Below are 24,597 nucleotides of genomic sequence, written 5' to 3'. Positions count from 1 at the left end.
GCTTGCTTCCAGTAGGTATTCTATATGTATTCATGTGTTTTTCTCTCTCTCTCTTCTCTCCATTCCTTCAAGTAGCGACCATCATCCCTCTGATTCCAACCCTTGGTCATTCAAACCTGTTCCTGAAGGTTAATGGTATTGTGAGCACCCACCTCGCTTGGCCATCCATAGATCTGAAAAACATTTCACCAAAACTTGAGCTTTTTTGGTTCGATACCTAATATGTTGTAACAGCGTGAACCCCTAACACATCCACAAATACTTTCAATTTTCCTAATGGTTGTCAATTTCATCTTCAGGATAAGAGACAATGGATGTGTCGAATCCAAGAGACCATCTTTACGTGTATGCCAAATGCAAGGCATGGGATATTCAAAGAAATACTCTGATTCTGATTAGACCAGATGTGCGGAGAGAGTTTATTTCAACAGTAACCGTACCGTACTGAACGATCACAGGGCGATTGTGTATGGTGTGCTGAACACGTTTTGCTATTTCTAATGACCACACCCATATTAAATCAGGCCACACCCACCAAACGGGATCAAGCATGCCTCAAAATGTGCAAATGGGTCTCTTGTTACCACATGCAAGTTTCACAAGTTTAGACAATTAACATAATTTGAGTCAATTGGAGGTGTACCTGTGGATGTATTTCAAGGCCTACCTTAAAACTCAGTGCCTCTTAGCTTGACATTATGGGGGAAAATCTAAAGAAAATCAGCCAAGACCTCAGAAAAAAATAGAAGACCTCCACAAGTCTGGTTCATCCTTGGGAACAATTTCCAAATGCCTGAAGGTACCACGTTCATCTGTACAAACAGTACACTAGTATAAACACCATTAAACCCTGCAGGCGTCATACCGCTCAGGAAGGAGACACGCTCTGTCTCCTGGTGATGAAAGTACTTTGGTGTGAAAAGTGCAAAATCAATCCCAGAACAACAGCAAAGGACCTTGTGAAGATGCTGGAGGAAACGGGTTAAAAAAAGGATCTATATCCACAATAAAACAAGTCCTCTATCGAGGTAACCTGAAAGGACGCTCAGCAAGGAAGAAGTGGCTCACAAGCTTAGCCTTTTGTTAACAACACGGTCATCTCAGATTTTCAAAATATGCTTTTCAACCATAGCTACACAAGCATTTGTGTAAGAGTATTGATAGCTAGCATAGCATTAAGCCTAGCATTCAGCAGGCAACATTTTCACAAAAACAAGAAAAGCATTCAAATAAAATTAATTTACCTTTGAAGAACTTCGGATGTTTTCAATTAGGAGACTCTCAGTTAGATAGCAAATGTTCAGTTTTTCCAAAAAGATTACTTGTGTAGGAGAAATCGCTCCGTTTTGTTCATCACGTTTGGTTAAGAAAAAAATCTGAAAATGCAGTCTCTACAACGCCGAACTTTTTACCAAATTAACTCCATAATATCGACAGAAACATGGCAAACGTTGTTTAGAATCAATCCTCAGGGTGTTTTTCACATATCTATTCGATGATAAATCATTCGTGGCAGCTGTGTTTCTCCTCGAAGCAAACAAAAAATACACGTAGCTGGAGATTACGCAATAATTGCAACGGAGGACCCCAAGTGGCCACCTGGTAGATGTAGTCTCTTAAGGTCAATCTTCCAATGATTTGCCTACAAATACGTCACAATGCTGATGACACCTTGGGGAAACGACAGAAAGTGTAGGCTCATTTCTGACGCATTCACAGCCATATAAGGAGACATAGGAACACAGCACATTCAAAATCTGGCTCACTTCCTGTATGAAATTTCATTTTGGTTTCGCCTGTAGCATTAGTTCTGTGGCACTCACAGACAATATCTTTGCAGTTTTGGAAATGTCAGTGTTTTCTTTCCAAAGCTGTCAATTATATGCATAGTCGAGCATCTTTTTGTGACAAAATATCTTGTTTAAACCGGGAACGTTTTTCATCCAAACATTTTAATATCGCCCCCTAATGCATGACTGGTTAATGCAACCTCTGTCACATTTCAAAAAAACTTTACCGAAAAAGCATAATCTGAGAACGGCGCTCAGAGCCCAAAACAGCCATGTTGTGGAGTCAACAAAGTCAGAAATAGCATTATAAATATTCCCTTACCTTTGATGATCTTCATCAGAATGCACTCCCAGGAATCCCAGTTTCACAATAAATGACTGATTTGTTCCATAAAGTTCAATCATTTATGTCCAAATACCTCCTTTTTGTTCACGCGTTTAGTACACAATCCAAACTCACGACGCACATGCAAGTCCAGGCGAAAGTTTAGACAAAGTCATTACAGTTAGTAGAAACATGTCAAACAAAGTATAGAATCAATCTTTAGGATGTTTATATCATACATCTTCAGTAATGTTCCAACTGGAGAATTCCTTTGTCTGTAGAAATGCAATGGAATGCAAGCTAACTCTCACATGAGCACGCGTGATCAGCTCTTGCCACTCTGCCAGACACCTGGCTCAAACCCCTCTCATTCTCTCCCCTTCATAGTAGAAGCCTGGAACAAAGTTCTAAAGACTGTTGACATCTAGTGGAAGCCTTGGGAAGTGCAATATGACCCCATTTACACTGTATATCGGAATGGCAAAGAGTTGAAAAACTACAAAACCTCAGATTTCCCTCTTCCTGGTTGGGTTTTTCTCAGGTTTTCACCTGCCATATGAGTTCTGTTATGCTCATAGACATCATTCAAACAGCTTTAGAAACTTGAGTGTTTTCTATCCAATACTAATAATAAGCATATATTAGCATCTGGGACAGAGTAGCAGGCAGTTTACTCTGGGCACCCTATTCATCCAAGCTACTCAATACTGCCCCCCTGTCACCAAGAATTAACGTAGCAGCTGCGTACTTAGTTTTCTTTGGGAGCTGACCCTAATGAGGATGACCCTTCTTGGGGTTCCGGTTCCTTTGAATCATAATCCTTAGGATCTGTACATATCATGCACTTCCTTAGCCGAACAATGCACTGCCATTGATGGCTCTGTACAAAAAGAGCATCCACTAACTAACATGTTCAATTCCATTATATCCCAACTTTTAAAAGGAATAAGCATATGCAACCTAAAATCCCCAGTCAGGCCACCATCCCTGTTGCCGTTGCGGATTTTCTCGTTACTGATATAGAACTCCACGCACCCACATGGAAGTCCAATCTTTCTTTGTATTTTCACCCTATGAAATATTCTTCCTGAGGACTCAGGTGCACCTACCCAATGGGTCTCGTAGCCCGTGAACAAGCTATACCCCTTTGTGATAACTCTGTTCGGAACACACCACCTTGCGAAACACCTGCCAGTCTTCAAGCCTGTAGTGCACTCCTAAAGTCTGGTCTGTATATTCTTCGGCTACGGTATAGAGTTTCACTCTACAGGCTGGGTAATCAAACAGATAACCCCATAGCTGTCCATTAGACATCGCTTGATCTTTCAGCGCAGTTGCGGGCAGTATTTGGGTACCATACATATTTAGAAACTGCTTTTTTGGTGCACTGTATATTGATACTTTATACTCGGACCTTTCTCTGTTTCAACCGAGGTCCTGCTCCCGTTGTTACAGTCATCACGTGTGTGTCACTGATCACAAAATCCATTTTTAATTTCTTTATGGTTTGTCGTGTTCGTTTGTGGTGTTCTGGGGTTTATTTATAATGAGTCTGCCCCCCAATACCCCCGGACATTCCTGTTTCATAGATAACAGCCCTGAGGTCACTACAACAGGGTGGGGGCCATAACATTTGCAATGTACACACGCATCCCCCAGTTCAACGAGGACCCTACACATCAATCATCATGACAGCTTCAAAGGGACAGACACACTATATGCTTAAATAAACACTCACTCTAAAGTGTGGGCACTCCCTAGAGCATGTGAGAACATCCTGTCAGGAAGTTATGGGCATACACATGTGACCCATGACATAAGGTCATAGATCTCACGTTTGACGTGTGCCGTCTACTGTATTCTCTCGTGTACTTTTTTAATTGTCAAATTAATTAAATCAATCAATCCCTCCACCCACAACAATTCAATGCATTTAAAAACCACGAGAAGGAGTGTACAAATGAATACTTTTGGAAAAGTGTTGAGAGTTGGGATGCAACCCATCATCACTCTTGTTAAATAGAAATGTACTGACAGTTTTTTGCTTAATATTTTCCCATCTAGTGTCAGTTCTTAGAAATGCAGCTCTGTTAGAAATGACAGAGGCTGATGTAGAGAAACACATTCAAAATTGTCTCAGGCTGAGCCAAGACAGAGCAAAAGGGAGGCGAATATGGCCCAGTATACTAGTGGAAGAGAAAGCAGAACAAGAAAGTGGTTAAAGGTAGGCCTACTGATCAAGCAACAGCAGAGATGGAGCTTCTCATATACCCATCTTCAATAAGTTATTGTTTGTCTCCCTCTCTCAAACAGGTTGTCATTTCAAGTCTGCCAGGAGAATGTTGTTGAATCCCAAATGAACACCTTGCCCCTACCAACTTGCTCGGAGGGCAATGTTGACCAACATTATCATCTTGAATCTGTCGACATAGGCAAGGCAGGGTTGTTAAGATCAAATGGTCAAAAAAACAGAGAGAAAGGGCAGTGCCAAATTTTTTTAACTAGGCAAGTCAGTTAACAAATTCTCATTTACATTGATTTTGGCTAACCAAACTGCAAAAGGCCTCATGCGGGGATGGGGTCTGGGATTAAATAGAAATATACGAATAACACACATCACAACAAGAGAGACAACACTACATAAAGAGCGACCTAAGATGACAACATAGCATGGCAGAAATGTATGGCAACATGGTAGCAGCACAAAACAGGGTACAAACATTGTTGGGCACAGACAACGGCACAAAGGGCAAGAAGGTAGAGACAACAATACATCACGCAAAGCAGCCACAACTGTCAGTAAGAGTGTCCATGATTTTTTGAGTGTTTGTTGCAGCTTGTTCCAGTCGCTAGCTACAGCAAACTGAAAAGATGAGCGACCCAGGGATGTGTTTGCTTTGGGGACCTTTAACAAAATGTGACTGGCAGAACGGGAGTTGTATGTGGAGGATGAGGGCTGCAGTAGATTTCTCAGACAGGGGGGAGTGAGGCCAAAGAGGCCAATTGCACATCACACACCTTGCAATCTGAGCGGAGGAAGTACAGTATCTGGACTAGTTGTTAGGTCTTACCTCTTTTTACATTTCTCACAAATATCTGTATCCCGGTCACATTAAACCACTCGCATGAGGCGCCGGTGTACTTTGGGGAAGGTGTTTCCCCGCCTGTTGCATTTTTTTGACATCCGCGTGTATGGCCATCTGCAGTGTGTAATTGCTGCGTTTATAGTGTGAATAAATAATAAACATTTTGATCGTTTGTATCTGCCCTGTGGGCGTGGCTTTTTAATGACAGTGTTTGTATATATCATCTCAGAATTGGCCCAGTCTGTTTTGAACAGCCCATTACATATTTTTTTTTATCTTACCCGGGATGACGGGATGCCTATTATTTAGAGCCCCGAGTCACTGTAGAAATTGTTGTTAGGTTACCATGTTGAATCCTGTCTAAAACAATTATTGATGTGCCTGTTTAAAGTTCGCATTTAAGTTTACTAATTTGCCTGTGCCGGCCATCTCGTTCTTAACCATAGGACTGCTTGGAGAATATAAGTTCAAAGGAATTCTTAATTGTGTGAGTTGTCTAGGCCTCTTTACAGATGTTTTGCCAATATCATTTGATATATTGCTATTTATTTGGACGTAGACAAATGATTACATTTACTGTATGAGTTCTTGGACTCAAACGTTAGTTTTTTTTTGTAACTATATTAACATATTCACTGCTCTTAGCCTATAATAAAACCTTACTTCCATCTTTATCGAACCAACTACACACCCTCTGCATAAGCAATATTTTTATTAAATGTGATGCTTATGTTTCTCTGTTCCTTGTTTCTCTTCTCTGTGCTGGAGTTATTTTAAGAGCTTGATGCTATAGCAGTATCCTAATAAACTTGTCATTAACTTGAATCTTCCTGTCACGTAAACATTCATGCTCAGGCAAAATATACGATAAAGCTTATTCAGATTCAGAAGGTTTCTACCTAAAATCCAAAAAGGATGAAAAATGTTGAACTCTTTGCCTAAACAAGAACCCTTGTCTTCCAAAAAGGGTTCTTCAGATGAAAACGGTTCTTGGTAGAACCTTATCACTCCTCAAATAACCGTTTTTTCTAAGAGTGTATATGGAACTAATCGTGTCACAGGGCCAAGCTCGACTGCTAGTTAGACCTCATACACTCTCCACAAGTCTGACACACTCCCAGACCAAGGTCTCCCTAGGGAAAGAGGTATTCTGACCTTAATGGGACTTCCTGGTTAAATAAAATAAAGTAAAAGACCTCACTCTTCACAAGGCTCTGGTCAGGAATAACTCTGGATGCTTGAACCAGAAGGAGAGCAGGACAGACAAGGTTTCCCAGAAACACAGGTATTCTTAAGGTATGTACCGATATGATTACTGCTGGCCATCACTGTTTGGCAGTAGCCAAGACAGAGTCCATCTACAAATTTCACTGGCAGTCAGACCTCACACTCACTCCACATGGCTCATGTCAGGGACACTGGAGGCTTGAGCCAGAAAGACAGACAAACAAGTCAGTTCCAGAGAAAACAGGAAAATTATCCATGTTATGTCATCGTCCATCTTACAAATGCTTTGCGTGACAATAGATGCATTGGTGCAATCTATCACTTTCAAAAAACAAGAGGAACACAGCATGCATGCATTTCCTCTTAATCAATTTGTGATCACTGATCAAAGATTCATTGTACTGTACATGTTTTATTCTATCCATTTATTTAATTTGAATCCCTTGGTACATGTTCAAATATAAATGTTCTAATTTGAGCTGCAAAATTTGCAAAAATGCTACGATAGCGTTAGAAAAACTATCCTTGCAGGCTTGTTTTCGAGTTGCTGTGCGTTTTGTTGCCAACCTATTTTGATACCTGACAACTTTACGGTTTTCACGTTCATATATTTATTTATTTTTTTCCTCAACTTTTTCACTCCGGACACTTTGTCTGGACACGATTCGTCAGGACCTCCAACAGCCGAAGCTAAGTAGTAACATTAACATGATGCCTTCTAATTGTAGTCGCTGTACTCGCCTTACGGCGAGGATAGCTGTGCTACTAGCCCAGCTTCAGACGCAATCGTTAGGCAAGGGTAATTTCAGTGTAGGAAAGGATGAAACAGCGTCTGTGCCACCAGTAAGTACAGATAGTAGTATAAATCCCCTGGCACAGTCCCCGCAGCCGGACAACTTTCTTACGGTTTCTGGAAGGAAATGCTGTAGGAAAGCTCAACCGGTGTCGCTCATTCAGCCGACAGAAACTTTCAACCGGTTTTCCCCATTAAGCAGCGGGTCGGAGTCAGAGGCCAAGTCTTCTCTGGTCTCTTCTCCTCCCGTTACAGGGTCTGAGACGCCGAAGCTTCCCACCATTAGCTCTGACAAATTGAAAACTCTAGTCATTCGCGACTCCATTACCCGCAGTATTAGACTTAAAACGAATCATCCATCGATCATACACTGTTTACCAGGGGGCAGGGCTACCGACGTTAAGGCTAATCTGAAGATGGTGCTGGCTAAAGCTAAAACTGGCAAGTGTAGAGAGTATAGAGATATTGTTATCCACGTCGGCACCAACGATGTTAGGATGAAACAGTCAGTGATCACCAAGCGCAACATAGCTTCTGCGTGCATATCAGCTAGAAAGATGTGTCGGCATCGAGTAATTGTCTCTGGCCCCCTCCCAGTTAGGGGGAGTGATGAGCTCTACAGCAGAGTCTCACAACTCAATCGCTGGTTGAAAACTGTTTTCTGGCCCTCTTTCTGGGACTCCCCCACAAACAGGACCAAGCCTGACCTGCTGAGGAGTGACGGACTCCATCCTAGCTGGAGGGGTGCTCTCATCTTATCTACCAACATAGACAGGGCTCTAACTCCTCTAGCTCCACAATGAAATAGGGTGCAGGCCAGGCAGCAGGCTGTTAGCCAGCCTGCCAGCATAGTGGAGTCTGCCACTAGCACAGTCAGTGTAGTCAGCTCAGCTATCACCATTGAGACCGTGTCTGTGCCTCGACCTAGGTTGGGCAAAACTAAACATGGCGGTGTTCACCTTAGCAATCTCACTAGGATAAAGACCACCTCCATTCCTGTCATTACTGAAAGAGATCATGATACCTCACATCTCAAAATAGGGCTACTTAATGTTAGATCCCTTACTTCAAAGGCAATTATAGTCAATGAACTAATCACTGATCTTAATCTTGATGTGATTGGCCTGACTGAAACATGGCTTAAGCCTGATGAATTTACTGTTTTAAATGAGGCCTCACCTCCTGGCTACACTAGTGACCATATCCCCCGTGCATCCCGCAAAGGCGGAGGTGTTGCTAACATTTACGATAGCAAATTTCAATTTGCAAAAACAAAAATGACGTTTTCGTCTTTTGAGCTTCTAGTCAGGAAATCTATGCAGCCGACTCAATCACTTTTTATAGCTACTGTTTACAGGCCTCCTGGGCCATATACAGCGTTTCACACTGAGTTCCCTGAATTCCTATCGGACCTTGTAGTCATAGCAGATAATATTCTAATCTTTGATGACTTTAATATTCACATGGAAAAGTCCACAGACCCACTCCAAAAGGCTTTCGGAGCCATCATCGACTCAGTGGGTTTTGTCCAACATGTCTCTGGACCCACTCACTGTCACAGTCATACGCTGGACCTAGTTTTGTCCCATGGAATAAATGTTGTGGATCTTAATGTTTTTCCTCATAATCCTGGACTATCGGACCACCATTTTATTACGTTTGCAATTGCAACAAATAATCTGCTCAGACCCCAACCAAGGACCATCAGAAGTCGTGCTATAAATTCACAGACAACACAAAGATTCCTTGATGCCCTTCCAGACTCCCTCTGCCTACCCAATGACGCCAGAGGACAAAAATCAGTTAACCACCTAAATGAGGATCTCGATTTAACCTTGCGCAATACCCTAGATGCAATTGCACCCCTAAATGTTATGCAGGTGAATGAGGACCCAAAAGCGACTTGGCGAAAACAGAGTCTTTAATCCAGTAAAGTAAAAATACAATCAAATAAAACAATTTCCACTCGTAATGACGAGAACCGACTGGAGACTTGATCTTGAACTGCAGGTTGCCTCGGGAAGGCACTTGAACTTAGCAGACTCAGACACCTGCTCACCACGCAGCATCTGAGGGAAACACGACACGACAGGGCGATACACAAACACAGCACGGTGAACAATAGACAAGGATCCGACAGGACAGGAACGGAAAACAAGGGAAGAAATAGGGACTCTAATCAGGGGAAAAGATAAGGAACAGGTGTGGGAAGACTAAATGATTGATTAGGGGAATAGGAACAGCTGGGAGCAGGAACGGAACGATAGAGAGAGGAGAGAGAGGGAGGGGGAGAGAGAGGGATAGAAAAAGGAACGAACCTAATAAGACCAGCAGGGGGAAACGAACAGAAGGGAAAGCACAATGACAAGACAATATATGACAAAACATGACAGTACCCCCCCACTCACCGAGCGCCTCCTGGCGCTCTCGAGGAGGAACACTGGCGGCAACGGAGGAAATCATAGATCACAAACGGTCCAGCACGTCCCGAGAAAGAACCCAACTCCTCTCCTCAGGACCGTAACGGAAAACGATAAAAAGGGAAACTAGGGTACTACTCTAAAAAAAATGAGACACGGGTAGAGAACTGAAAGCTAAAGAGCAAACAGAACCAAACAGGCCAGGAGAGTAACAACTAGGGACAGACTGAGACACAGCAAGGGCAGGAACAAGAACAGGAGAGATGCGATGGCAGGGAACAGACTGAGACCCAGCAAGACCAGGAGCAGAAAAAAAATTACCAGACTTCTTCTGCGCGCAGTCTGAACACGCAGCCACGAAACGGCGCGTGTCACGCTCCTGAGTAGGCCACCAAAACCGCTGGCGAATAGAAGCAAGCGTACCCCGAACGCCGGGATGGCCAGCTAACTTGGCAGAGTGAGCCCACTGAAGAACAGCCAGACGAGTAGAAACAGGAACGAAAAGAAGGTTACTAGGACAAGCGCGCGGCGACGCAGTGTGCGTGAGTGCTTGCTTAACCTGTCTCTCAATTCCCCAGACAGTCAACCCGACAACACGCCCAACAGGAAGGATCCCTCGGGATCGGTAGAAGCCACAGAAGAACTAAAGAGACGGGATAAAGCATGAGGCTTGGTGTTCTTAGTACCCGGGCAATAAGAAATAACGAACTCGAAACGAGCGAAAAACAACGCCCAACGAGCATGACGCGCATTCAGTCGTTTGGCATAACGGATGTACTCAAAATTATTTTGGTCAGTCCAAACGACAAAAGGAACGGTCGCCCCCTCCAACCACTGTCGCCATTTGCCTAGGGCTAAACGGATGGCGAGCAGTTCGCGGTTAGCCACATCATAGTTACGTTCCGCCGGTGACAGGCGATGAGAAAAATACGCACAAGGGTGGACCCCATCGTCAGTATCGGAGCGCTGGGACAGAATGGCTCCCACGCCCACCCCGACGCGTCAACCTCAACAATAAACGGTTTAGTGACGTCAGGTGCAACAAGGATAGGAGCGGATGCAAAACGCTTCTTGAAGAGAACAGGACAACAATCATACGACCGGTGAGGAGGAAGGGAGTTGGTTCTGGACCGACTGAAGACCGTGCGCAGACCATGATACTCCTCCGGCACTCCTGTCAAATCACCAGGTTCCTCCTGAGAAGAGGGGACAGAACAAACAGGAGAAATAGCAGACATTAAACACTTCACATGACAAGAAACGTTCCAGGAAAGGATAGAATTACTAGACCAATCAAAAGAAGGATTATGACACACTAGCCAGGGATGACCCAAAACAACAGGTGTAAAAGGTGAACAAAAAATCAAAAAGAAATGGTCTCACTATGGTTACCAGATACAGTGAGGGTTAAAGGTAGTGTTTCACATAATATACTGGGGAGAGGACTACCATCCAAGGCAAACATGACCGTGGGCTCCCTAACTGTCTGAGAGGAATGTCATGTTCCCGCGCCCAGGCTTCGTCCATAAAACAGCCCTCTGCCCCAGAGTCTATTAATGCACTGCAGGAAGCTGAGCGATCCGGTCCAGCGTAGATGGACCGGTAAAGTAGTACATGTACTTGACGGAGAGGACCGTCTAGTAGCGCTTATCAGTCGCCCTCCGCTTACTGATGAGCTCTGGCCTTTAACTGGACATGAAATGACAAAATGACCAGCGGAACCGCAATAGAGACAGAGGCGGTTGGTGATTCTCCGTTCCCTCTCCTTAGTCGAGATGCGAATACCCCCAGCTGCATGGGCTCAACACCTGAGTCAGTGGGGAAAGACGGTAGTGTCGGAGAGAGGGGAGACACAGTTAACGCGAGCTCTCTTCTATGAGCTCGGTGACGAAGATCTACCCGTCGTTCAATGCGAATAGCGAGTTCAATCAAAGAATCCACGCTGGATGGAACCTCCCGAGAGAGAATCTCATCCTTAACCTTAGCGTGGAGTCCCTCCAGAAAACGAGCGAGCAACGCCTGCTCGTTCCAGTTACTGGAGGCAGCAAGAGTGCGAAACTCTATAGAGTAATCCGTTATGGATCGATTACCTTGACATAGGGAAGACAGGGACCAGGAAGCTTCTTTCCCAAAAACTGAGCGATCAAAAACTCTTATCATCTCCTCTTTAAAGTTCAGATAATTGTTAGTACACTCAGCGCTTGCCTCCCAGATAGCTGTGCCCCACTGCCGAGCCCGACCAGTAAGGAGTGATATGACGTAGGCAATCCGAGCTCTCTCTCTTGAGTATGTGTTGGGTTAGAGAGAGAACACTATATCACACTGGGTGAGAAAGGAGCGGCACTCAGTGGGCTGCCCAGAATAACATGGTGGGTTATTAACCCTAGGTTCCGGAGGCTCGGAAGAACCGGAAGTAGCTGGTGACACGAGACGAAGACTCTGATACTGTCCTGAGAGGTCGGAGACCTGAGCGGCCAGGGTTTCAACGGCATGCCGAGCAGCAGACAATTCCTGCTCGTGTCTGCCGAGCATCGCTCCCTGGAGCTCGAGAGTAGAGTAGAGAGAATCCATAGTCGCTGGGTCCATTCTTGGTCGGATCCTTCTGTTATGCAGGTGAATGAGGACCCAAAAGCGACTTGGCGAAAACAGAGTCTTTAATCCAGTAAAGTAAAAATACAATCAAATAAAACAATTTCCACTCGTAATGACGAGAACCGACTGGAGACTTGATCTTGAACTGCAGGTTGCCTCGGGAAGGCACTTGAACTTAGCAGACTCAGACACCTGCTCACCACGCAGCATCTGAGGGAAACACGACACGACAGGGCGATACACAAACACAGCACGGTGAACAATAGACAAGGATCCGACAGGACAGGAACGGAAAACAAGGGAAGAAATAGGGACTCTAATCAGGGGAAAAGATAAGGAACAGGTGTGGGAAGACTAAATGATTGATTAGGGGAATAGGAACAGCTGGGAGCAGGAACGGAACGATAGAGAGAGGAGAGAGAGGGAGGGGGAGAGAGAGGGATAGAAAAAGGGAACGAACCTAATAAGACCAGCAGGGGGAAACGAACAGAAGGGAAAGCATAATGACAAGACAATATATGACAAAACATGACACTAAAAACTAAAAACATTTCTCATAAGAAACTAGCTCCCTGGTACACAGCAAATACCCGAGCTCTGAAGCAAGCTTCCAGAAAATTGGAACGGAAATGGCGCCACACCAGACTGGAAGTCTTCCGACTAGCTTGGAAAGACGGTACCGTGCAGTACCGAAGAGCCCTTACTGCTGCTCGATCATCCTTTTCTAACTTAATTGAGGAAAATAAGAACAATCCGAAATTCCTTTTTGATACTGTCGCAAAGCTAACTAAAAAGCAGCATTCCCCAAGAGAGGATGACTTTCACTTTAGCAGTGATAAATTCATGAACTTCTTTGAGGAAAAGATTGTGATTATTAGAAAGCAAATTACGGACTCCTCTTTAAACCTGCGTATTCCTCCAAACCTCAGTTGTCCTGAGTCTGCACAACTCTGCCAGGACCTAGGATCAAGAGAGATGCTCAAGTGTTTTAGTACTATATCTCTTGACACAATGATGAAAATAAGCATGGCCTCTAAACCTTCAAGTTGCACACTGGACCCTATTCCAACTAAACTACTGAAAGAGCTGCTTCCTGTGCTTGGCCCTCCTATGTTGAACATAATAAACGGCTCTCTATCCACCGGATGTGTACCAAACTCACTAAAAATGGCAGTAATAAAGCCTCTCTTGAAAAAGCCAAACCTTGACCCAGAAAATATAAAAAAACTATCAGCCTATATTGAATCTTCCATTCCTCTCAATTTTTAGAAAAGGCTGTTGCGCAGCAACTCACTGCCTTCCTGAAGACAAACAATGTATACGAAATGCTTCAGTCTGGTTTTAGACCCCATCATAGCACTGAGACGGCACTTGTGAAGGTGGTAAATGACATTTTAATGGCATCGGACCGAGGCTCTGCATCTGTCCTCGTGCTCCTAGACCTTAGTGCTGCTTTTGATACCATCGATCACCACATTCTTTTGGAGAGATTGGAAACCCAAATTGGTCTACACGGACAGGTTCTGGCCTGGTTTAGATCTTATCTGTCGGAAAGATATCAGTTTGTCTCTGTGAATGGTCTGTCCTCTGACAAATCAACTGTAAATTTCGGTGTTCCTCAAGGTTCTGTTTTAGGACCACTATTGTTTTCACTATACATTTTACCTCTTGGGGATGTTATTCGAAAACATAATGTTAACTTTCACTGCTATGCGGATGACACACAGCTGTACATTTCAATGAAACATGAGTCACTGGCTTACTGGGGCTCTCTCATGCCGTCCCTGCAGGGGTGTGCGTCACCTGAGTGGGTTGATTCACTGTTGTGGTCATCCTGTCTGGGTTGGCGCCCCCCCCCCCCCCCCCCCTTGGGTTGTAGTGGTGTGGGGGCTGTGCTTTGGCAAAGTGGGTGGGGTTATATCCTTCCTATTTGGCCCTGTCCGGGGGTGTCCTCGGATAGGGACAGAGTCTCTCCTGACCCCTCCTGTCTCAGCCTCCAGTATTTATGCCGCAGTAGTTTGTGTCGGGGGGGCTAGGGTCAGTTTGTTATATCTGGAGTACTTCTCCTGTCCTATTCGGTGTCCTGTGTGAATCTAAGTGTGCGTTCTCTAATTCTCTCCTTCTTTCTTTCTCTCTCTCGGAGGACCTGAGCCCTAGGACCATGCCCCAGGACTACCTGACATGATGACTCCTTGCTGTCCCCAGTCCACCTGGCCATGCTGCTGTTCCAGTTTCAACTGTTCTGCATTACTATTATTTGACCATGCTGGTAATTTATGAACATTTGAAAATCTTGGCCATGTTCTGTTATAATCTCCACCCGGCACAGCCAGAAGAGGACTGGCCACCCCACATATGCTCTCTCTAATTCTCTCTTTCTTTCTCTCTCTCGGAGGACCTAAGCCCAAGGACCATGCCCCAGGACGACCTGACATGATGACTCCTTGCTGTCCCCAGTCCACCTGACTGTGCTGCTGCTCCAGTTTCAACTGTTCTGCCTTGTTATTATTTGACCATGCTGGTCATTTATGAACATTTGAACATCTTGGCCATGTTCTGTTATACCCCACATAGCCTGGTTCCTCTCTAGGTTTCTTCCTAGGTTTTGGCCTTTCTTGGGAATTTTTCCTAGCCTCCGTGCTTCTACACCTGCATTGCTTGCTGTTTGGGGTTTTAGGCTGGGTTTATGTACAGCACTTTGAGATATTAGCTGATGTACGAAGGGCTATATAAATAAAATTTGATTTGATTTGATACCCAGGAGACCAAGAAAGTCTAATGTGAGCGATGTGCATGTCCACTTTCCTTGTCCCTCATACAGTAAATACATCATTAACTGAATCATGGACTTTTACTGCCCGCTGGCTTGTGTTGCTGAAGTGATTAATAATGGGGCCTGCGCCCCAAATGGCACTTTTCCCTACTCTTAAAATAACAGGTTCTAGATGGAGGGACATTTACAGAGATGCAGGCTGAGGGCCACTAAATAATATATCCTGTGTGTGTGTGTGTGTGTGTGTGTGTGTGTGTGTGTGTGTGTGTGTGTGTGTGTGTGTGTGTGTGTGTGTGTGTGTGTGTGTGTGTGTGTGTGTGTGTGTGTGTGTGTGTGTGTGTGTGTGTGTGTGTGTGTGTGTGTGTGTGTGTGTGTGTGTGTGTGTGTGTGTGTGTATGTGTATACGCATGTTTGTGTGAATGTGATTTAACTGAATTCTCAAGATATACTCAGAAAAACAGAAAGCCTTTATTTTTTTCCAGCAGAAAATAGACATACAGATCCCCATCTGTAGTAACAAAAGAGTCTTAGGCTTATCCATCTCATACTAAGAGGGAATAGCTTGTAAAATTGGATTCATTCGAATTATACAAGTCTGGACATTGGACCACAGAGGTTGCCCAAGTTAAATATATGAAGCCATGTGATAATGTCGACCGGGAAGAACAGTCAATTAATAATTGAATCAAAAAGTGGGTTGGATGGTTAAGTCTCTATGACACAAAAACACAAGGCACACACATGCACAGACACAAATACACAAACAGCACGTCAAGTAACAAGGAGTAACAGAAGTATGCCTCCAGGATGCTCTCTACCAAGACCGTTGAAAACTTGGCTAATACGCATCGACTTCTGCTGTCAAATTAAGCCTGCATAACCGCATTACCACATTATTTCATTATATACTGTTAGTCAAACCTCTTCAACCGAATGTTGCTAACATAGCCCCAATCACTGTAGAATCTGATAGTTGGAGATCTTATAAATGAACATGAGTCTTCAGGATGACAGCATACATGGGTTATTTATCAAATGGCACCCTATTCCCTATATAGTGCACTACTTGTGACTAGAGCCCTATTCCCATTAAATAGGGAATAGGGTGCCTTTTGGGATGCAGATGAGGAAGGCTAGCTCCCCCAAGGAGAGAGATTAATAATAGACCCAGACAGACAGACGTAGTTGCTTAGGCTAAAATCTCCAAACCTGAGATGTCATTTAATTTCCGCCTGAATGACAGATGGACACTGCTAGGTGAGTCATTAGAGACCAAACCTGAGGCAACAGGGATAATTTCAAGCAGAAAATTATCAAATAAGATTAAATAAGAGTAGATGTGGGCTGTTGCAATTCAGAGTCCTGTAGACAAGTACAATGAACTACTCATTACAATGTTGCATGTCCTCAATTCTCTTGTTTTTTTTATATCCATAGTACCCATTTATGCTAAACATGTTTAAAAATATTTACTCTAAAGCGCTACCATGCATGAAAATTCTCTCTCACAAACACACACCAGCCTCAAATGGGGTTGAATGTAGCCTAATTGCCTTTTGTCATTGCAACATGATGAAATTCAATGAAACTAATTAATCAATTTGTTAAAGCAACATGTTAACAGTCAGTGGAACCAGCTTTGGAAAGAGGCCGTCTCCATGGTGCTAAAATATGAGGAGCTGTCCTTTCAGCACTGTGGCATACGCTCAAGCGACAAGTCGCCTTTGCATTGCAATCACCCAGTCAACGACATAATTCATTATAGGACTAATAATGAAGTAACAGCTATGAGACTTTACATTCTACAACGAACCACACTTATGTGATGATAAATAGCATTGTTTCTATGTTTGAAGCATATCATGGTCCATCGCTTATCTCAATCTAAAATTATGGATGGGGACATAATCACTGAATAGAAATCGAAGCTCAGAACTGGTCATAGAGCATTAGATGTATGGTCCTGCCTAACTGACTTTGAGTCATAAATCTATAACACGATCGATGGATAATACAAGTGGAACTGAAAGATCGCTACTGTATCCTCAGCCATTTCAAGAGCTCCGGAAGGAGAGCAGTGGTAAGACTACTCAATAGACTCATGTTTTGAGGAGGAATACACATTTGTTTATCAAAATGAGAGTTGAAATGTGAATACACATTTTTTTACTATCGCACTCCTTGCATATGAATGGTGTACTTACACAAAAACTCCGAAAAGAAGAACTCGTACACCAATCTCTAATGCCAGCTCTCGTATATTTTTCCTCAGGTCGTGGGGTGACATATTCATGATTCTTGAGAAAATCCGGCAGGTAGAATTGACAAGCAGGAGTGGTCAGTCTATAAAATAATCCCTCTTTTGACTGGGGCTTTTTCGGTGTCAGGCTCGTCGGCAACCAGTCGTCGTGCCCATCTGTCGCGACTCAATTACCTGAAACAGAATCTTCCCTCCCCTCCTCGCTGCTGAGGCTCCACTGTCTGATGTCGCAAGAGAATTCTCCTTATTGCACCTCGTCTGATGAAAAATACTACTTCATTGCATGAAAGTCTCCTTTCTCCGTTCCATCAATTACCCAGTTAGGTGAGAGACGGGAGAGAACATAGGGCACAAAACTATAAGAGCATCGAGGGAGGGAGGCAGACTCTCCTGAAAGGCGGGAGATGGTGAGAGGAGGAGACAAGGGGAATACAGGAGAAAGAAAGTGAATAGGGACATGATGCTGAGTGGCACAAAGTGCATGTGGGGAATTGAGCGAACACGTGAACTCTCGCTCTCCCCCTTTTTCTCCCTCTGTTTCTCATACCCTCACTCTACCAGAAGGAGCAGGTGACTTTTTAAACTGGTTTATCGGATAACCAAGGTGGCCTCACTGTAAAGGGGTTGCCTTGAATTTGACTAACTTACAGACAGCTCAGTGGCAAGTAAAATTATGTATTTCATATTACAGTATTCATACTTTAATATAAATTCAGTATCAAAGCAAGTACTGCGTAATGACACTATACAATACCGTAAAATGTACTGTATTACACTAACATTTGTTTAATGCTACCATAAATGGAATGAATGAAATTCATTGAGGGGAGGGACTTGTATTTTACTGTAATTTCATGGGATTGGTACAAGCAGGTTGGCTGCTAGGTAAAGTGTTTATACATTACAGCATATTAATGAATATTTGGTGTTTAATATGACTTACATTTTTAGAGGCCATGTCAAAAGCTTCCAAACTGGCAGTGACTACAGGGCGAAACAGACCATAAGGACATGGCAAAATTCTCAACCATTTAAGGTTTTCCCTGACTAAATGTCCCGAAGCTTCTGCGCATATTTTGGTTTCTACTGGATAACACACCCACAGTCAGAGTCCACAGCCACACTCTCAAAATTGGCAAAAATTATTTAATTTAAGGTTAGCAGGGTTAATAGGCCATTTTTTTATGCTGCTGATACTCGCTGCTTTTTATCAATGCATAGTCACTTTACCCCTACCTACATGTACATGTTTCCTCAATCACCTAGACTAACCTGTACCCCTAAACATTGGCTCGGTACCAGTACCCCCTGTATATAGCCTCATTGTTACTTTGTGTTTTTGTTATTTGTAATTATTTAGTTTTTTTTACAAAGCCCTGTAACGGTTTTCTTGAGTTGAAGGAGAGGAGGACCAAAATGCAGCGTGGTTAGTATTCATGTTTTTTAATAAGACAACTAAACATGAACACGATACAAGACAACTAAACATGAACATGATACAAGACAACTAAACATGAACATGATACAAGACAACTAAACATGAACATGATACAAGACAACAAACATGGAAAACCGAAGCAGCCTATTCTTGTGCAAACTAACACAGAGACAGGAACAATCACCCACAAAACCCACCACCAAACAGGCTACCTAAATATTGTTCCCAATCAGAAACAATGACTGACACCTGCCTCTGATTGAGAACCATATCAGGCCAAACATAGAAATAGACAAACTAGACATGCAACATAGAATGCCCACTCAGATCACACCCTGACCAAACAAAACATAGAAACATACAAAGCAAACTATGGTCAGGGTGTGACAAGCCCATTCATAAACATCAACATCCTGCCAGGCAGGATCTAATCTACATTTACCTTGCATTTTAGTTATCGATGTGATGTTTGGGGGAAACTATTCAGTCAGTTCTATACCTGCCTGGCTCAGTAGCAGTGTGGGTGGAATGAGCAACCTCGCCTTGCAACCAGAGTGTGAAACACGTGACAAAATAAAACTTGGTAGTCTGTCTTGAAATGAATTGGCAAAAACAATACATTTTTCATATATATATACTGTGTAACATTTTATGATTTTCTGTTCTCCTCATTTTATTTCAAGAGTGCCAAATTCAAGTACTGTTAAGCACCTCAAGCGAACCCTGGGTTAGGGATAGGCATAAGGTTAGCAGTTTGGTTAAGGTTTAAAATCCAATTTTAAGAAGAGAAATTGTAGAAATGGGCTGGATTTAGCAATAAGTATGACTTTGTGGTGATGTTAACTAGTAAAGACCATGTGTTTACTACTTTACGCAGGGGCACAACTTTACTGGAGTGGACTAGGGGTCATGTCCCCTCCAGTTTTATCATTGCAATGTGTGTCACGCCCCGACCTTAGAGATCCTTTTTATTCTCTATGTTTGGTTGGGTCAGGGTGGGAATGTTTTTGGCCGTGTGTGGTTCCCAATCAGAGTCCATCGTTGTCTCTGATTGGGGATCATATATAAATTGTCATTATCCTTTTGGGTTTTGTGGAATCTTGTTTTCTGTTTAGTGTTTTTTCTTGACAACTGTGCGCTTTCATTTTCACTTTTGTTATTTTGTTTGAGTGTTTTTTGAAAATAAAAATCATGAACACTTTCTACGCTGCGCTTTGGTCCACTCCTTCGATGAGAGGCGTTACATTGTGGCTGTGTGAAGACAAAGCTTCTAGAAAGCTGGAGAGTTGAGCATAGTTCAGTGTATACAGTGAGGTAAAAAAGTATTTGATCCCCTGCTGATTTTGTACTTTTACCCACCGTTTTATTTGAACAGTGAGAGACAGAATAACAAAAAATATCCAGAAAAACGCATGTCAAAAGTGTTATAAATTGAGTTGCATTTTAATGAGGGAAATAAGTATTTGCCCCCCTCTCAATCAGAAAGATTTCTGGCTCCCAGGTGTCTTTTATACGGGTAACGAGCTGACATTAGGAGCACACTCTTAAACGGAGTGCTCCTAATCTCAGTTTGTTACCTGTATAAAAAGACACCTGTCCACAGAAGCAATTAATCAGATTCCAAACTCTCCACCATGGCCAAGACCAAAGAGCTCTCCAAGGATGTGTAGCAAAAACCAAAAGAGATCGGACTCCACCCCCAGTGGTCAGTCCAGAATTAGAACCACATCAGTGGACTCTGGGACCACTCTTGGACTGGGAACTACAGGAAGAGACTGCAAGGACAGAAGACAACCAGCAGGGGGAGCCAAAAGAACAATATCCAATAGAACTGGAGATGAAACAAGAATCAACCTACGTAGGTGCTGAGGAGGAGTGGTATGAACACCTCCATAAAGCCAACATGTCAACGGAAGAAGATTTATGGGCATCCGTGCTGAGAGACCTAAAACTGGATTGAGTAATAATGACTTTTGCACTCACAGGCAAAGTGGGTTGCACTCACAGGCAAAGTGAGTTGCACTCACAGGCAAAGTGAGTTGCACTCACAGGCAAAGTGATTTGCACTCACAGGCAAAGTGGGTTGCACTCACAGTCAAAGTGGGTTGCACTCACAGGCAAAGTGGGTTGCACTCACAGGCAAAGTGGGTTGCACTCACAGGCAAAGTGGGTTGCACTCACAGGCAAAGTGGGTTGCACTCACAGGCAAAGTGGGTTGCACTCACAGGCAAAGTGAATTGCACTCCCAGGCAATGTGAATTGCACTCCCAGGCAATGTGAATTGCACTCCCAAGCGGCTCTCCCCAAACTAAGTCTCTAAGGGAGTATAAAAGAAGGAGAAATCATTACCTAAGGCACGATCATCATACCATTATGATTTAAACATCAGAGAATTGTTTGGCAAGGTAAATTACTTTTTACTATACTCTACCTGGTTTGACTACTTAAACATTTCTGCATGAGCTAAAAGTTGACTGGTGTATTTTGAAACCTATTTAAACTACTGGAAGATCGCCCCACCTAGAGTAAGAGAACGCGAGCTAAAAGGGAGAGACTTTTCCACTCAAGGCTTATTTGCAAATAGATCCTTATTGGAGGTCTAAGAAGAAGCCTTAAGAAACGTTGAAAACTCCTGAAAAATGAATTAGTTCCATCTTTGGGGTGCCAGAGGTTTACATACGTGGGAGATAACATCATGCCAGTAAGACTCATAGAAAGCAGAAGGATTAAGAATACATTGGTCGAACACTAGGTAGGAGGAAGTATTAAGTGTCACTATAAAGAATTTGGCAATATTAAGAGATACTCAGTTAAGCTGATTATATTTGCAATATTATCTGGCATAGCATAACGCATTAAGGATTGATTGAGCATTATTGATGTATTAGGACTGTATAACCATTAATACACTTAATACAACTTTGACAACTAGGCCAGAGTAACGATCTGGAGAGCAAACGCCTCTGACAATCTCACTGAACGGAAAGTGACCCTGGTTATAGGTTAAAGTGATTGCACTAAATAATATTTCATTGTGTGGACAATAATATATCTTTGGAAAAGTCAAACATATAATACTAGTTTCCAAGTGACTACTAGCTGACGGGCATAATAACTAACGGAAGATTAGTTATTAGGTATTGATATATAGAGAGGAAGGCACAAGGTAAGGGAGTATAGGAAGAATCTATAAACATAAAGTAATAAAGTACTTATCTATCCAAGGCCCCACACTAGACCGGGAAATAAGGGAGTGAACGAAGGAACCAACCCAACTCACGCGAAGGGCCAGTACGAATAAATAGAAGGGTTGGTAGGACCACACGGCTAGGCCCTTGTTACACTGAAGTAACTAAAATCCTAAAGTACTCTGCCAGAGGACGGGATAGAGGCTTTTGCTGCAGGCGAAGGGCAAAAGTCAGCACCATGACAGATGTCAGGGACAAGATTGTAGACCTACACAAGGCTGGAATGGGCTACAAGACCATCGCCAAGCAGCTTGGTGAGAAGGTGACAACAGCTGGTGCAATTATTTGCAAATGGAAGAAACACAAAAGAACTGTCAATCTCCCCCGTCCTAGGGCTCCATGCAAGATCTCACCTTGTGGAGTTGCAATGATCATGAGAACGGTGAGGAATCAGCCCAGAACTACATGGGAGGATCTTGTCAATGATCTCAAGGCAGCTGGGACCATAGTCACCAAGAAAACAATTGGTAACACACTACGCTGTGAAGGACTGAAATCCTGCAGTTTCCGCAAGGTCCCCCTGTTCAAGAAAGCACATACCCGTCTGAAGTTTGCCAATGAACATCTGAATGATTCAGAGGACAACTGGGTGAAAGTGTTGTGGTCAGATGAGACCAAAATGGAGCTCTTTGGCATCAACTCAACTCGCCGTGTTTGGAGGAGGAGGAATGCTGCCTATGACCCCAAGAACACAATCCCCACCATCAAACATGGAGGTGGAAACATTATGCTTTGGGGGTGGTTTTCTGCTAAGAGGACAGGCATCAAAGGGACGATGGACGGGGCCATGTACCGTCAAATCTTGGGTGAGAACCTCCTTCCCTCACCCAGGGCATTGAAAATGAAAAGAGGAGTGGGAGGCCCCGGTGCACAACTGAGCAAGAGGACGAGTACATTAGAGTGTCTAGTTTGAGAAACAGACTCCTCACAAGTCCTCGACTGGCAGCTTCATTAAATAGTAACCGCAAAACACCAGTCTCAACGTCAACAGTGAAGAGGTGACTCCGGGATGCTGGCCTTCAAGGTAGAGTTGCAAAGAAAAAGCCATAACTCAGACTGGCCAATAAAAATAAAAGATTAAGATAGAAAAAGAACACGGACACAAAATACCCAAGAGGTTTAACCATATCACCAGTATATATTAGGCCAGAGACCTGTTACATAAATAACCAGTCATGTCCACTCGCCAGACAGGTGCATGTCTACTGACCCAGAGCGCATACAGAGAGCACTAGTTTTGCTGACTATCCTGAAATGTATAATGGTCACACATGTTCTGGAAAATTCTCAATATATCCCTCTTCTGGGACTAAAAAGTCACACACACTTCCAAATTCAACCCAGTACAAGTGAGAAGGGAAGCACCTCAGCCCACCCCTTTCTCATTCGTACTGAGGCAGGACCAAATATATCCCTCACATAGCTAAACAATAATTAAAAGATCCCTCCTCATGCCAATCATCCTTCAACATAGTGTAAAAGCATGTGCATGCATTTCTCAGCCTTGCCTGAGTGTCAGTTATGTAAAGGAAAAGAGAAACAAAAAATAAACCTCAGAAACCCTTATAACGCCGTTCTCAATATGACACCTAAACAACTCTAACAACTATTTGGTCATAAGTGAAAAATCCTCTTAGAGGATTAAGACATGTTCCGTGGACTCTTGTAACTGGAAAACCCTATAACTTATGTCTAAGCAAACAGAAATTCTGAAGGTCCAACATTATTTATCATTCAGCCTATGTGTATACTCTAAACATATTCATAAGGGGCAGTCCCCCTTTTTGAGTCAGCATATTCGATAGACAATGACTTGAAAAACTACAAACCTCAGATTTCCCACTTCCTGGTTGGATTTCTTCTCAGGTTTTCGCCTGCCATTTGGGTTCTGTTATACTCACAGACATCATTCAAACAGTTTTAGAAACTTCAGAGTGTTTGCTATCCAAATCTACTATTTATATGCATATTCTAGCTTTTCGGCCTGAGTAGCAGGAAGTTTACTCCGGGCACCTTATTATCCAAGCTACTCAATACTGCCCCCCAGTCCCAAAGAAGTTCAATTTTATTGTTTATTTGCGTATTAGGGTACCTAAGGATTGATTATAAACGTTGATTGACTTGTTTGGATAAGTTTATTGGTATTGTTTGGGATTCATTTTGTATGCATTGACCGATGGAAACCGAGTGGATTATTGACTGGAGCGTGCCAGCTAAACTGAGTTATGGATATAAAGAAGAAATGTATTGAACAGAAGGACCATTTGTAATGTAACATACCTTTTGAATGCCAACAGAAGAAGATCTTCAAATGTAAGGAATATATTATATCGCAATTTCTGACTTAAGTGTCGCAACTCCCTGGTTAAATGATTTGTCATGCATTTGTGTGCTGGATGCTGTTCTCAGATAATCACATGGTTTGCTTTCGCCGTAAAGCCTTTTGGAAATCTGACACCTTGGCTGGATTAACAACAAGTTAAGCTTTATTTTGATGTATTACACTTGTGATTTCATGAAAGTTTAATATTTATAGTAATTTAATTTGAGTTTGGCACTGCCATTTCACCGGATGTTGGCCAGATCCAACTTTAGGTATTAGTAAACGTTAATAATCTATCAAATTGATCACGGGGCGATGTGTA

The 24,597-nt window shown here is 43.1% G+C and overlaps 1 protein-coding gene across 1 annotated transcript in view; it reads right to left on the bottom strand.

Annotated features, from left to right (window-relative positions):
- The window catches only part of LOC124047762 (phospholipid phosphatase 4-like), a 118,244-nt gene extending 100,835 nt beyond the window's left edge, over positions 1-17,409 (bottom strand). The window contains exon 1 of the mRNA XM_046368073.1: positions 17,211-17,409. Within this exon, the coding sequence (XP_046224029.1) occupies positions 17,211-17,299 (89 nt within the window). The 5' untranslated portion in view covers positions 17,300-17,409. The remainder of the gene's footprint in view (positions 1-17,210) is intronic.
- Between the last annotated feature and the right edge of the window lie 7,188 nt (positions 17,410-24,597).

Source organism: Oncorhynchus gorbuscha, linkage group LG11 (genome assembly GCF_021184085.1).
Source record: "Oncorhynchus gorbuscha isolate QuinsamMale2020 ecotype Even-year linkage group LG11, OgorEven_v1.0, whole genome shotgun sequence".
In the NCBI taxonomy this organism is placed as follows: Eukaryota; Metazoa; Chordata; class Actinopteri; order Salmoniformes; family Salmonidae; genus Oncorhynchus; species Oncorhynchus gorbuscha.
Note: the sequence above shows the minus strand (reverse complement) of the source record. Positions and strands in the feature narration are given on the sequence as shown.